General features: G+C 58.5%; 1 protein-coding gene across 1 annotated transcript; it reads left to right on the top strand.

The window, feature by feature from the left end:
• The first annotated feature begins 10,897 nt into the window (after positions 1 to 10,897).
• On the top strand, positions 10,898 to 12,017 carry GADD45A (growth arrest and DNA damage inducible alpha). Its single transcript, XM_032192457.1, has 4 exons — positions 10,898 to 11,066; positions 11,172 to 11,273; positions 11,489 to 11,702; positions 11,808 to 12,017. Exons 1-4 carry the CDS (start codon positions 11,023 to 11,025, stop codon positions 11,919 to 11,921), a joined length of 474 nt encoding a protein of 157 aa, XP_032048348.1. The 5' UTR covers positions 10,898 to 11,022; the 3' UTR covers positions 11,922 to 12,017.
• Positions 12,018 to 13,738: the final 1,721 nt, after the last annotated feature.

Raw genomic sequence — 13,738 nt, 5'->3', positions numbered from 1 at the left:
GTCGCCCCCGCCAGAGGTGGCGTGGCAGCGGTGAATTGAGTCAAATTCGAGGCCCTGTCAATAAACAGTCCCCAAATCTGGAGTAAAACGCCACGTTTTTGAACACACTGTGCCCCACAAGTGTCACAAAGCACCTGGACATGCGGGTACTGAGCTGGGAGGCCGGCTGGCTGCAGCAGAGCGCCATTCCCATTACACCACCGCACCGTCCCGTAGGGTTTTTCACTGGAATGGCAGTCACAGCAGCTCTGTTTTGTTGGTTTTGCAAGAACCGTGCATATTTCACCTCCGCTTGTTGTACTGGTTCCATACAAAGAGCTCTGCACTCTAGTGTCTTCTAGCCACCTAATGAAATCCCACCGTAGACAAAGCCAGCTGAGATATATTCAGTCTTCCTATTGCTCTGAGGGGAACGTGCCCCAGTCATGGACCCACACATCGCCCTCAGACATGTCCAGAGGGAAAATTGTGCCCAGGGAGCAGCTCCATGTCCCTACAGCCACCCTGCAACCCCTAAAAATCTTTTGGGACAGGAAGGCCATGGGGGCAGGCGGTGGCATGGGTGCCCTGGGTACCCAAGGCCTCCGTGTGCTCGTCCCCGCGGCGGGTGTCAGCAGCACTGCTCCCTGTCCCCCTGTGGGGAGTCTGATTTTACAATAAAATCATGCACATCGTGAACATCACACGTCGTGCAGGTGAATATTGTTACAGGAACACACTGCACGTGGAGGCTGGGCAACCTGGAGCGCGGACGCAGTGCTGCTGTCAAGAGATGGAGTTAACAGAGGGATGCGTTGCTCTTGGGAAGATAGTGTTTGTTTTTGCATTCAAAAGCTGTGAATCTGACGCCGCACACTAGCACTAAATGGCTTTTTAAAGCACGGCACTGTGATAAATGTGTCATTGAATGCAACTTCAGTGACACTGGTTTAAGAGGTTTGCTGCTATAACCAATAAAACTTGTTGTTTCACAACCTCGAAGATTTACCTTGAGCTTAGAGGTATAATATTTCCGTCTTCCATTAACAATTATGTTCTTCTAATTAGCAGATACAATTAGAAGACAATATCAAGTTGTCAGAAAAACAAGATGGTAAATATTAGCAGTACTAATTAGTCGTTAGTTCTTTTTATACTCAGTGTAAATTATAAACATCCTAAAAGTTAAAACATACGTAACTGGCACATACTTGACATCTCCTTCTAAAATACTTTTTTTCTCTACATATATTTATTTTCTAAAATACATGTTTTCTGTATGTCAGAGCCTTGTGGTACCTGATTGTATATTTGTGTTTATCCCCAGCAAGGATAATATTTCTAATATCTCTGAGGAAGCCCCCCTTGAAGCTCCGGATCTCTCGCATAAGAAGCTCACGCTCTTCTTGGGATATTTTAAGTGATTCCCGCAAATGAAATCCTCAGAACTCAATATATTTTCCTCAAGCAAGCCTGTTTGCTTTTGGAATGAATCAAATACCACCAAATGATACCTGCACATAATTAACAGTCAGGGCAGAAGTTTTCTGGAAAAAGCTGGAACCCATTTCAGCATCCTGCTCCGTCACAGGCGCTGAGCCTGCGTTGCATCACATACATTTTATTAATAAAACCCAAGCATTCGCACCCAGAGCCTTGAAGCGCTGCTTGCCAGATGGCATGGACAGCTTCGTGGTTGTACGATGGCATTCGATTACACAAATGGATTTTTCAGTCACCTGCCTGTAGGATTTTTCACTCAAATGGAAGTCACAGCAGCTCTGTTTTGTTGGTTTTGCAAGGACCGTGCATATTTCACCTCCGCTTGTTGTACTGGTTCCATACAAAGAGCTCTGCACTCTAGTGCCTTCTAACCACCTAATGAAATCCCACCGTAGACAAAGAAAGCCAAGATATATTCAGTATTCCCAAATTTCCCAAGTGAAGCTATGGCCTAATGGGTTTTGAGTCACTCCTTGAATCAAGCACACACAAAACAGATTCAAAATGCTTTAATATAAACTGAAAAATAAACCAGCTATCGTATGTACATGCTCACCAACAGCCAGATGTGTTTATTCCACACAGCAAGAAGCCAAAGTTGAAGGGTGCATGGTAGGAAGCCGCGTGCTTTGTCACACACTGCTTGCACATGGACATTTGCAATAAAGAGGCCTAATTACCAGCCACGCGGGGCCCAGTTTTCAGGCACTTTGTATTTGAAAAGCAAATTCATTGATCGCCACGTTCCCGGTGATAACTTCTGCCTCTCTGGACAGGCACACCCAGCGCAGCGCTGCAGAAATCCCAACCCAGATGTTTACGTGGCAGCTCCCTTCTCCGGCCTCTCCTGCTCAGGACTGCACCTTGCAGTTGTGCATCACCCCCCGGAGAAATGCAGCAGCTGGGGAGGCCTCAGGTCCACGTTTACCTGAGGAACTAGGAGCTGAAATGCCACCGAGGGGATCAGGCAGGGCTCTGGAGCCTGGCCAGGCGGGCGGGCTGTGGTCTGTGGGGAAAACAGGCAGGAAACGCGATGGGGTGTGAAGGGCGGCTGGCTGCATCCCTCAAACACAAAACGAAGAAAATGTTGGGTCTAATAAGTGACTGTGAGCTGCAGAACCGACAGGCTGGGCTGCCTACACCTGGGGAGCTCTGGGTGGGCTCCCGAGGGCTCGCTGGTATCTCGCAGAGGCCAGAGCGTTGCCCTCCTGCGGGGGCATCAGCTGGGCCCAGCTGCCTGGTGCACAAGGCTGCCGGGAAGATAAGGCTCCCCGAAGGGCTGCTGCTCCGTCCAATCTGCTGGGCAGCGGGCTCAAAGGAGACCGGGAGGGGGGCTGAGGCTGGGGTTTGGGCATGCCTTGCTTCCCTAGGCAGCTTGGCCGACACACGTTTTCTCCTGGGCACAGCCAGGGAAAAAGGAATTGGTGGAAAAGGTGGTTTTCTGCCTGCTGTTTTTTGGGTGGCGCTGCTGCAGATAAGCAGGGCCGGCTTCCAGCGCAGGGCGAAGGGGCAGCACCCATTGCACCGCACCAGGCAGCTCGGCACAGCCAGCAGCAACCACGGCCAAACCCTCCACACAGCACTTTTTGGAGAAACGGCCCCAGCTCCCCTGCAGGCCACAGGCACAGTTTGCTCACACATACGGGGCAGGCACATCCCTCCGTGCTCCTGCCTAGCAGAGCTGCTGGGGGATCGCAGCTCCCCACGTCCTGGTGCTCAGGACAGGGCTGGTGCTATGGCCAGAGGAAGGCTGGTGACAAGGTTTGGGGCTTTGTGACTCTGTCGACGTCGGCTGAATGACAAAATTTGCAGCCAGAGGACCATTTGTGCACGCTCAGTGATGCCCAACTGCAATCGATCCTGAAAACCTGAACCGCAGACAGCCATAGCCTGGGAATTAAATAGCCAAGGACTATTAACACGGCACTTCTGCTTCTAATCAGGGCTGTAACTTTTATGTTACGGCTTCCAAATCGCCGAAACCCCGCACGGCAGTCTCAGGACGGTCATTTCGTTAGCGCTGTTTGCTGATGCGGTCGTTAGAGGATGACTGAAACGCTCACAGGCGGCTTCCAAGAGCTGGCATCAATGACAGGATATCAGTACTGGGTTTTGGGGGAGCAGAGCCTGATTTTATCCATTATTGCTCAGGCCCAGCACAGAACCAGCGCTCCCAGGGGCTGCGGGTGCTATTTGTGGCCGGGGCAGGCAGCCTGAAGCTGGCCTATAGATAACCCAGCGAGGGAGCTCCTGCCCAAAAGAGGCTCGGCGTGCTGTGTGACACGCTGCACCCAGGCTATTTTCAAGCCTTTGCCAGCAGCTGTCGGCTGTCTGCTTATGAAGCAAGAGGAGGAAACGCGGCAAGTTCAGGGCAGGGGGAGACGAGCCCATCTGGGTCTTTGTTCCATCTCTGAGGTGCATTTTTCCTGTTTTTTTTTTTGGCTGAAGGACGTTTACAAAGCCGTGCTGCTGGTTTTCTCCAGATGCATGCACCCCTCCCTGCCAGAGCACACAGCACGCCGAGCAGGAGGAGGTTGTTCAGGATCTCTTCGAGGTGGATCTCTTCCCAGGCCGTACAAAACGCTCCGGTTTCTTATACAAAAAACCATGACATTTGCTTCTGAATGAAGTCAGGTACGGCCAGGACTTCAGAACTGGATGGAAAACTTCACATACCGCGTAATCACGGCACCACAAAGTACCTTCAGCAACTTTCTGCTCGTTTTTTTTGCAGTTGTTTCCACCGGGTTTTCGACCTGCTGCATGAAGACACCGAGTGTCCAAAACGCATTGCACAACTCCAGCAGGGACAGCTCGGGGGGAGAAGCGTGCCGGATGGCCTACCTGTGGCAGGTCTTGTGGGTGAAGAGTATGGGTGCCGGCGAGTGTGAAATAGCAGACGGTGGAAGAAAACCAAGCAGCCTACCTACGGCTAATTTTTTGCAATTAAAAGCACGCTGCGTTAACTCAGAGACACCTGCTGCTGCTGGCTCACCGCGGTGAATACAGCAGGCAGCACGCACACCGAGCACTTTTTACGGAGATGTTCGCATCAGTGGGTTCGTGGCACAGGGCTTCTGATTGGGATAAAGTCCCAGAATTACACAGCGCTGAGCAGGGCAGCGGGGATGACCAGGAGGGGTCCGGCAGAGCTCAGGAAAGCTGCACCGCACGAGCTGCGCCGCGGCTTTGTCCTCCCGGATATTCTGCTCATTTCAGCACGGCTCTGGGCTTTTTTTTTTTTTTTTTTTTTCAGAGCAGAAAAACCAGCAGAGGCATTATGAGGAGGGCTGTAAACACGCGGATAACAACACCAAGTACGTGCACGGAGGAGTAAAAAAGGCCCATCAAAATGTGCACCAGGCAAGGGAACACACCGTGCAGCCGCAGAGCTTTGCCTGCACATTCAGCCAGGCTCTTTCTTCCCTCGAATCCCAAACAACCTGCAAAGAGGGAGTTCCTCCTTAACAGCAGCCAAGGTAAAAGGTATTTTTAGCTCCGAAAACGAGCGCTGGAACAGTAAGAAAGAAGCAGAAGGTCAGGGAGCCCGAGCGCTGCTTTTATCAGCCCCCTCCACGGGGCTCGCTCCTGCCAGCCCTGCTCTGCGCGCCCCTCGGCGCTGCTCAGAAGATGGAAAAGGGGAGAGAAAAACATTTCCTCCGAGATCTGCAGAGCATTGGCTGGGGGGGAATTAAAACCCGCAGCGGTGGGGCGAGCGGTGCCGTGGGAGCCCAGCCCGAGCACGCAGCAGGCGCAGCACCCGCGGTGCCTCTTCCCACGGGTGGCACTGGGGAAAAGAGCAGGGAACACAGAGGTGCCACGGCGAGAGGGCCGGCAGCAGTGCTGGGAAGCCCAGGACAAGCCAAAGCAAATCCTGCAGGCTGGCGGGTGGCTGCCCGGGCAGAGAGCTGCTCTTCCCTGCCGGCTGAACCGGCCTCTGCGGCCACGGGCACTTTCCCATCGCCACGGCTGCTGTTCTGCAGGAAAAAAGCAAGCACGCTTTTTTTTTTTTTTTTTTTTTTTTTTTTTTTCCTTCTGGTCCGTGTTATTATTTTTAAGCTGGATCAGCTCTCTGGCAATACAAGGGGGAAAAAGGGAGTGGTGCTGCCTGGTTTTGGGGGCAGGCCTGGCCGCTGCTTCCCTGCAGCGCGTGCTCGGTGCTCTGCTGCTGCGCCGTGCCGGTGGCCGTCCCCTGGAAGCCGACCCAGAGCAGCCTGCAGCCCGTGCATTTTTGGGGAAAGCCATCGGCACGGCCCCCAGCGCCTGCCAGGCCATGCAGGGCATCGTTTTGTGCAGCACCACTTCCAGCCCAGCCTGTCCCCGTGCCACAAAGCAGCCCGTCCCCTCTGCGTGCTGGTTGTGGAGCCCATGGCTTCGTGAGGCGTCCCCCTCCCCGTCCCCAGCCTGCCTGCAGCCACTGAGCCTCACAGCCTCCAGGATCCAGCCTCACTGCCTCCCCGTAGAGCCCTCTCCGTGGTGCAAAGAGAAGGGACCTGCTGGTTTCGCCGTGCCAACATCTCCCCCGGCTCATTCCTGGTTGCGCTGGGAGCGTGGCACACCAAAAAATCACCTCCTTAACGCGTTAGAAAAAGTGCTCCCAGCCCAGCCCTGCAGCTCGCCCTCCCACCGCTGAAATTTTTCCTAAAAAGCAGCTCAGACTGACTGCAGGACCTTTGCCAGCACTGCCTGCACGCGCTGCTCCCTGCGGGGATGAGGACGGTGCATCGGGCACGACCCCCAGCCCCCCGTGTCCCCCCACACCACCCCCAGGCCCCTTTTTTGATTAAACCAAACAGTGCAGGCGGTGTCGGGAGGCCAAGGGAAGCCCTCTGCCATCCCGCGCGGTGCTCCTGGGAAGAAGGCGTTGCACTTTGTGCGTTTCTGGGCGTTTTCCTGCATTTTGCCACTGGCAGACCCGAGTTTCGAGGCCGCCCTCCCAGCCGGAGGAGGAGCGAGGGGAGGACACGCAGCGCGTTCAGGCTGGGGGACGGGGAGCAGAGATGAGCCCTGCGTGCCCGTGCTGGCTCTGAGGACCCAAGCTTCATACGTGAAGGCACCGAGAGCCAACAAGGGGAACCCCAAAACCTGCTGCAGATTCCCTTGGCACCAGCACGCACCGGGCAGGCAGGGGTGCCCAGGAGCGCCCTGCTCAGCCCCATGTCGGGCCGGGGCAATTAGCCCGAGCCATTAGTGCTGCTGCTGTCGCTCACTAATGAGGTTTGAGCTCCCAGGAGGCGAGGAGGGAGCACGCAGAGCGTTTCGGGGCGCTGCCGGACCCCGGCCCCGGTGAACGTGCCGCTGCTGGGCGCGCTCGGCCCGCACGTGCTCCGGCACGCACGCTGCGGCAGCAGGCTCGCCCCGGCGGGGAAATTCGGGGAGAACAAGATCAAACAGCCTGAAAACAGGTCACGGCATCGCCTCTGCTGCAGATGGGCAAGACAAGTGCTCATTAGGGTGATTACAGGCGGGGGAACTACCCCGGCTCTCTGCTAATGAGCAGCGTGGGGCTGCCTGACCGGTGCAGCCCAAACAAAGCCTGGGGCTGTTGTCGCATGCTGGGCTCTGCTCCCAAGGCTTCCTCCCTGCTCCTGCTCCTCCCCGTCCCCCTCACAGGCACCACAGGCCCAGGTCCCCTGGCCGCAGCGGCCGGGCAGGGAGCTTACGGGGGCTGAAGCATGCGGGAGGTGCCCCGTGGGGTCGGTCACTGCTCTGGGACCTGCTGCTTGGGGACACGCGCTGGTGGCACCGCCTGGCGTGGGCTCAGGCAAGGTTTGCAGAGATCCCGAGCATCCTCAGCTCCTGGCCGAGCGGTGCAGCCTTTGGGGGGGCAGTGCTGCTGGGATGGATAAAGCAGCACGGGGGCTGTTGGCTGCGATAAGCACGGTGCCGAGCCCGAGGTCCCGGTTCCCAGCACGGGGCACCCACTGCGATAACGGGGTGCGTGTCCCAGGGCTGCAGGGGGCACGGGGGGAACACGCCTCGGCACAGCCCGACCACAAACGTCTCCAGAGACAGATTTCGAGGCCTGGAAGAAGAGTTGGAGGATTCAGGTGGATGGGGTTGGTGCGTCCCTGTGCCCGATGCACGGCAAGGGACACCGGCGTGCCCGCTCTGCAACCCAGGCAGCGCGCACGCGTGCGAGAACGGAGTTAAAAAAAAAAAAAAAGAAAAAAAAAGCATTTGCATTCACCGTGGGCGTGCTGCACACCCAAATCACCGCCCGCGAGTTGCTCCGAGTGCCGCTGATGAAAGAGGCGCAGCACAGGGTGCTGGGAGCAGCTTGGCTGCAGCAGGCGGCTACGTGGGGAACGGCACCCGCGCCCGGCCGGCCGCCCTGCGGGGGGAATGGCCACGTCCTGCCCACCCCTCGGCACCCGGCCTGCCAGCTCCTCCAGCCCCAAGGCACCGTTCCTAAAGGGATCTGCTCCTCCTGGGCTTCAGCCGGCCCTCGTGTGGTGCTTAAACCCAGGGCCATGATGCCAGCATCATCCCCATCTCCTGAGCATCCCCCCCATCCCCGCCGTGCCCTCCTTCACCTGCTCCTGTACAGCCTCAAAGCCAACCCATCCGTGGTGTGCCAGATCTGACATTAAATATTTAGGGATATCATTCCATACCCATATTCTCCACAGCGTATTGTTGCATATTTCATATATAATTATCCTATAGATGCCATGTGTGTATCATTTGCACACAGCTGTCAATATATGGACTACACCCCTATAAATCAGTTCAATATCAGCTCCCCAGGTGCACCAGCACCCCGTGCCCAGCCGGGAGATGGGAAAAGCCAGACCCCAAAAGGGATTCCCATGGAAAAGAGGAGCCCCTGGCCCGGCCCTGGGCTTCCAGCACTGCAGGGCCACGCGGGGGCTCGTCGCAGCCGCTCTTCCCCGGCGAAAATCCTGCAGTTAATTAGCTGCTGGGAGGTGCTGGCAGCTCCCACCGGGCAGGAAAATAAAACCAGCGGGGCCGGCTGCTGCCAGCATCCCGAGCGGGACGGCCGGGGAGGGCTGGGGTTTGGGGAGGCTGCCTGGGGACAGGGGGGAGCCTGTGGCACCCCGCACCCGGAGCAGCACCAGCATTTTCTTAACCAAATAAAATGCTAATTTTATTAAAAATAAAAAAAATAAAAAAGATAAAATGCTGCTAATAATGATAATAACAACCCTTTTATGGCGCTCCTTAGGACCTTGAGCGGGGGCTCAGCCCCTGGCCGCCTTGCTGATGCTGATATGGGCAGGGGGCAGGGGGCAGGGGGTCTCCGGGGGGGGCTGGAGGGACCCCGAGGTGCCCCCTGTGCTGAGCTCCTACCCGGGGGATGCTGTGGGAGGAGGGATGCCAGGGGCTGAGCGAGCTCTGCGGGGGCTTTTTGGTGCTCAGCGTGCGGGCAGCACGGGTCTGTGGCCAAAACACAAAGCCCAGGACCCTCACGGAGCAGGGCTGGGGGAAAACGGGGGCTCAGCGGGGTGGGTGAGAGGCTCGGCCAGCCCCAGGGGGACACGGCCCGGGGAACGGATGGGGACATTGCTGCAAAACGGGGCCAGCAAGGAGCCAGCAGGAGGGGGAGCTGCAGGGGCAGGGGGCAGCCCGGGGGCAGGGGATGTGGGGTAGGGACGTGGTCAGCTCGGGGCCGAGGCAAACCCTGCAGATGGCATCCCCGCCCGGGGCTGGGGCAGAGGGCAGGCCGGGCAGAGGGATGCTGCTGCGGGTATTTTGCAGATGGGGGTGAGTAATGAGGACTCACTTCCCTCGCTGTGAGCGAACCAGCCTGATTTTCTCGTCCCTGCCTGGCTATGCCGGGTTATTCACCTGCCGGCCTCGGCCTTCCCTGCAGGCCTGGTGCCGAGCGGCTGCGCGCATCCCACCACGGCTGCTGGTTAAGTTTTGGGGAATTTAATAAAAACCTTAAACAACTCGGTGCTCTGACGTGCAGGACACCCACCCCGTGCTGGCGCAGCACCTCCTCCTGCAGCACCCATCAGGCACGGGCACAGGACCCTGAGGAGACCCCTCCTCGATCATCCTGCACCACCAGAGCTCCCCAGGGCCAGCAGGAGGCTGGAGACACGGCCCAGGGCACCGCCGATACCCGGCGAGACCCCGAACCGGCCCCGGCTGCTGGTCGGCTCCCTCCCAGACAGATCGGGGGCTCCGGTTGCCATGAGAGATGGGGCAAATGAAGCGGATTTAATTGGGAGGCCACCGAACAAAGCTCCCGCCTGTTGCGCCGGGGCCCTGCCATCTGCCGCCCCCACCTGAGCGCTTCTCGGGGGCCGGGCAGCGCCGTGGGGCAGCGGGATCGGCCGGGGACGACCTTCGGGCACCCTCCTGGAGATCCCCAAAGGGGTTTGTTTGGCAGTGTCTGCACCCAGGGATTTGTGTTTGGCTGCGCAGAGCCCTTCCAGAAGGAAAGGGTGCCCTGAGAGGGGGGTGAGGTGATGGCAGGCAGCGTGCCCGGTGCTCGGCATCACCTGGTGCTGAGCGTATCCCAGAGAGGAGCATATCCTAAAGCTGAGCATATCCCAGAGAAGAGCATATCCTAAAGATGAGCATATCCCAGAGCTGAGCATATCCTAGAGCTGAGCATATCCCAGAGGAGCATATCCTAAAGCTGAGCATCTCCCAAAACTGAGCATATCCCAGAGCTGAGAATATCCCAAAACTGAGCATATCCCAGAGAGGAGCATATCCTAAAGCTGAGTATCACCCAGAGCTGAGCATTGCCCAGAGAGGAGCATATCCCAAAACTGAGCATCCCTCAGTGCTGAGCACATCCCAGAGCTGAGCACATCCCAAAACTGAGCATCCCTCAGTGCTGAGTATATCCCAAAACCGAGCACATCCCAGAGCTGAGCATATCCCAAAACTGAGCATCCCCCAGCCATGTGCCGGGGTCATGGGCCCAGCTCCTGAGCCTTATCCTGGCACCACTTTGGGAAATGGGCACCCAGGGGCGGCAGCAGCAGCAGCAGCAGCAGGAGCAGCAGGAGCAGGAGGAGGAGGAGGAGGAGGAGCAGGAGCAGGAGGAGGAGGAGCAGGAGGAAGGCTCCGGGGAGCACCCGGACCCGCTGGGACCCAGCAGCCGGGGGGAGCCCGCGGCGCCCTGCCCGGGATGGCGCGCCGCAAGCCCCGCCCCTTTCCATACAGACCCCGCCCCCTCCCCCAAACCACGCCCCTTTCTCCCCTCATCCAATCAGCGGCGGCGCCCCCTCCGGTTCCCGTGGCAGCCTCGCGGGGTGCGCTCGGGGGATAAAAGGCGAAAGGCCGGGAGGGGGGGGAGGGGGCGTGGCCTCATTTGCATGGCCCAATGGCGCGGGGGCATGCAAATGAGGGCGGCGCGGGGCAGGACAACGCCCGCGGGGAGCCTTTGTCCGCAGAGGCGGCGGCGGCGCGGGGCGAGCGGGGACGGGGCCGGCACCGGGATCGGGATCCGGATTGGGATCCGGATTAGGACCGGGATCCGAATCCGGATCCGTAATCGGGCCCGGGAGCGGCCCCGGGGCTGGCGGCGGCGCTGCCCTGCCCTGCTGCCGCACTATGACTCTGGAGGGGCTGCCTGGCGAGCACCGCACGGCCGGCAGGTAGGGACCGGCACCGGGACCGGCACCGGCACCGGGACCGGGGGGTGTGGGGGGGTCTCCCGGTGCTCCCCCCGGTGCTCCCCAACGCCGTGTGCCCTCCCGCAGGATGGAGCAGGCGGGGGACGCGCTGGAGGAGGTGCTGAGCAAGGCGCTGAGCCAGCGGAGCCTCACCCTGGGCGTCTACGAGGCGGCCAAACTGCTCAACGTGTGAGTGCTGCCCCCCGGGGACCCCCCAGCCCCCGCTATTCCCGGTGACACCCCCCCCCCCACCCCACCCCCAGTGCTCCTGGTGACCCCCACGGTGACCCCGGTAACCCCCCTTGGTGCTCCGGTGACCCCTCCCGGTGACCCCTTTCCCCCTGGTAAACCCCCCCCCGGTGACCCCCCAGTGTTCCCGGTGACCCCCCCCGGTGCCCCCGCAGGGACCCGGACAACGTGGTGCTGTGCCTGCTGGCGGCGGACGAGGAGGAAGCGGAGGACGCGGCGCTGCAGATCCACTTCACCCTCATCCAGGCTTTCTGCTGCGAGAACGACATCAACATCCTGCGGGTCAGCAACCCGGCACGCCTGGCGCAGCTCCTGCTGCCCCACACCGCCACCGAGCCCCCCACCGACCTCCACTGCGTCCTGGTCACGGTGAGGACGGGGCTGAAGCAAAACCTGGGTCCCCGGGACCTTCCCGCTGTTTGCACCCGGATTTAGGGTTTTAATTCCCCGTGCTGACCCCTCTTCTCGTTCCAGAACCCCCACGCGTCCCAGTGGAAGGACCCGGCGCTGAGTCAGCTCATGTGTTTCTGCCGGGAGCGGCGCTACGCCGACCAGTGGGTGCCGGTCATCAACCTCCCCGAGCGGTGACAGCGCTGCACCGGGGTCGGTGGGATGCTTTCCGTGCGTTGGCGCTTAGCTCAGGAAGGAAAAAAAAAAATCCCCCCTGCCCTCGTGCGAGGACGCAGCAGGGGAAGGGGAGGGGGGGGGGGGATAAAGGTTTTAAAAAAAAAACAAAAAAAAAAATCGTCCAAAAAAAGAAAAAAAGAAAAAAAAAAAAAAAGGATTTAAAAATAATATTGAGGGGTTGAGCTGCGTGGGATGGATGGAGGACGAGCGACGCGGCCCGGGAAGCGAAGGGAAGGAGGCTGGGAGGAGCCGGAGCCTGCCCCAGGAGCGAGGACGCCGCCGAACGCCCCTCGAGGTTCCCTGAAGTGCGACTCGCTCGCAGGTTGTGGCTCGACTCCGCGAGGAGCTCGGCGGTTGATCGGAACGCTTTGCAGCCGATTTTTAGCGTGTTTCTGGGATGTTCAGTCTCGAGTTTTTAATGCTAAGGTATATAGTAAGTTATTTTATGATATTGACTTTAAAAAAAAAAAAAAGTTATTTATACCCTGCGGTCTCTGAAGCAGGCACCCCTGCAGCAGCTGGTCCTGGCCGACGCCACCTCTTAACAGGAGGCTGCTGAGAGCTGCCCTACTGGCGGTGTTGGAAAGTGGATAATGCTTTGTTCTGGGGTGTTTTTTTCTTCTTTTTTTTGTTTTTTTTTTGTGTTTTATTTTTTTTTTTGGAATAAAGTTGACTCTCGGATCCTCTGTGCTGTTGTGTTGCCTTCCTTGGCTCGCTCGGCGGGTCCTGGTCCTGGTGCACAGGTCCCGGAACGGCACCTGGGCTCCTGCCGCACCCCGCCCCAAACCAGCCACCGAAAAAGCAGCCGGCGCTCTGCAGGAAATGGTAGCTATTTTTCTTCCACCCCGCCACTTAAAAGCATAGTTTGAACACCAGGAAGCGTTTAGGGACGCCCTGAAAGCCCCGCGGGGGGGATTGAGTCTTCTGGAAAATTGGGGGAACTCGGCTCCTTTCTGCAGGAACCCTTCATGTGCTGCGCCCCCGGCGCGGTGCAGCACGCCCCGCCAGCTGCGCCCCTTTCTTCCCTGCTGGCTTCATTCCCCGAGCCTCTCCACGGCCAGGCAGGGCCCCGCCAGCAGCTGCTTTCCTTCTTCTTGTCGCACACCACACAAAGCCGAGCTCCGCGGGGCAGAAATCCCCAATCCTGGCCCCAAAGGAGCCGGGCAGCTGGCGGCGGCACCGTGCCGGCACAGCAGCGCCCACGCTCTGCCCCAGGCCAAGGTGGGAGGCTCCGGGGACACCGCTGACCTACATCCTGCCTGCCGAGATGCCCTGCTTTCTGCAGCCCCAGCTCGGGGGGCTGGGACACCAACCCTACATTATTTTTTCATTATTTTTTCATTATTTTTTTCCCCGGTCCAGGCGCTGGGGACAGCTCGGGTTGTGCTGGGGCACCGCCGCCGCACCGAACGGGAGCTTTCTGAGCTCGTTGTTGTTTTTTTTAGTTTTGTTTTTACAGCACGTGGCCGGCGTCAGCACTTCTAAAGCCAATGTGTGTGCGTGTTCACACAGCCCCCTCCCGCTGCGTGGTGCTTGGGAAGCACAAATTTGGGAACGGGGGAAAAGGCTGAAGGTGGGGCCAAAGATACCTGGGGGTACAGCGCCGGGCCTGCCTTTCGGGACAAGCTGGGGCTGCTGCTTGGGGCCAGCCCCATAGCAGGGGGTGGTTCAGGCCCCACTTCCATAAACCCAGTAACAGACAGCTCCTGAAAGACCCCCCCTATATGTACATATTTATATGTATTTATAGACACACACGCGTAAAACTAAAGGCTTTT

Source organism: Aythya fuligula, chromosome 8 (genome assembly GCF_009819795.1).
Source record: "Aythya fuligula isolate bAytFul2 chromosome 8, bAytFul2.pri, whole genome shotgun sequence".
NCBI classification, from domain to species: domain Eukaryota; kingdom Metazoa; phylum Chordata; class Aves; order Anseriformes; family Anatidae; genus Aythya; species Aythya fuligula.
This window is presented reverse-complemented; position numbering and strand designations above follow the sequence as displayed.

Bases quoted from the DNA above. Each gene is read 5' to 3' on its own strand.
- GADD45A (XM_032192457.1), top strand. From the start codon at position 11,023: ATGACTCTGGAGGGGCTGCCTGGCGAGCACCGCACGGCCGGCAG. The intron at 11,274-11,488 runs GTGAGTGCTGCC...GTGCCCCCGCAG, and splicing joins GCGGCCAAACTGCTCAACGT to GGACCCGGACAACGTGGTGC. The intron at 11,703-11,807 runs GTGAGGACGGGG...TTCTCGTTCCAG, and splicing joins TCCACTGCGTCCTGGTCACG to AACCCCCACGCGTCCCAGTG.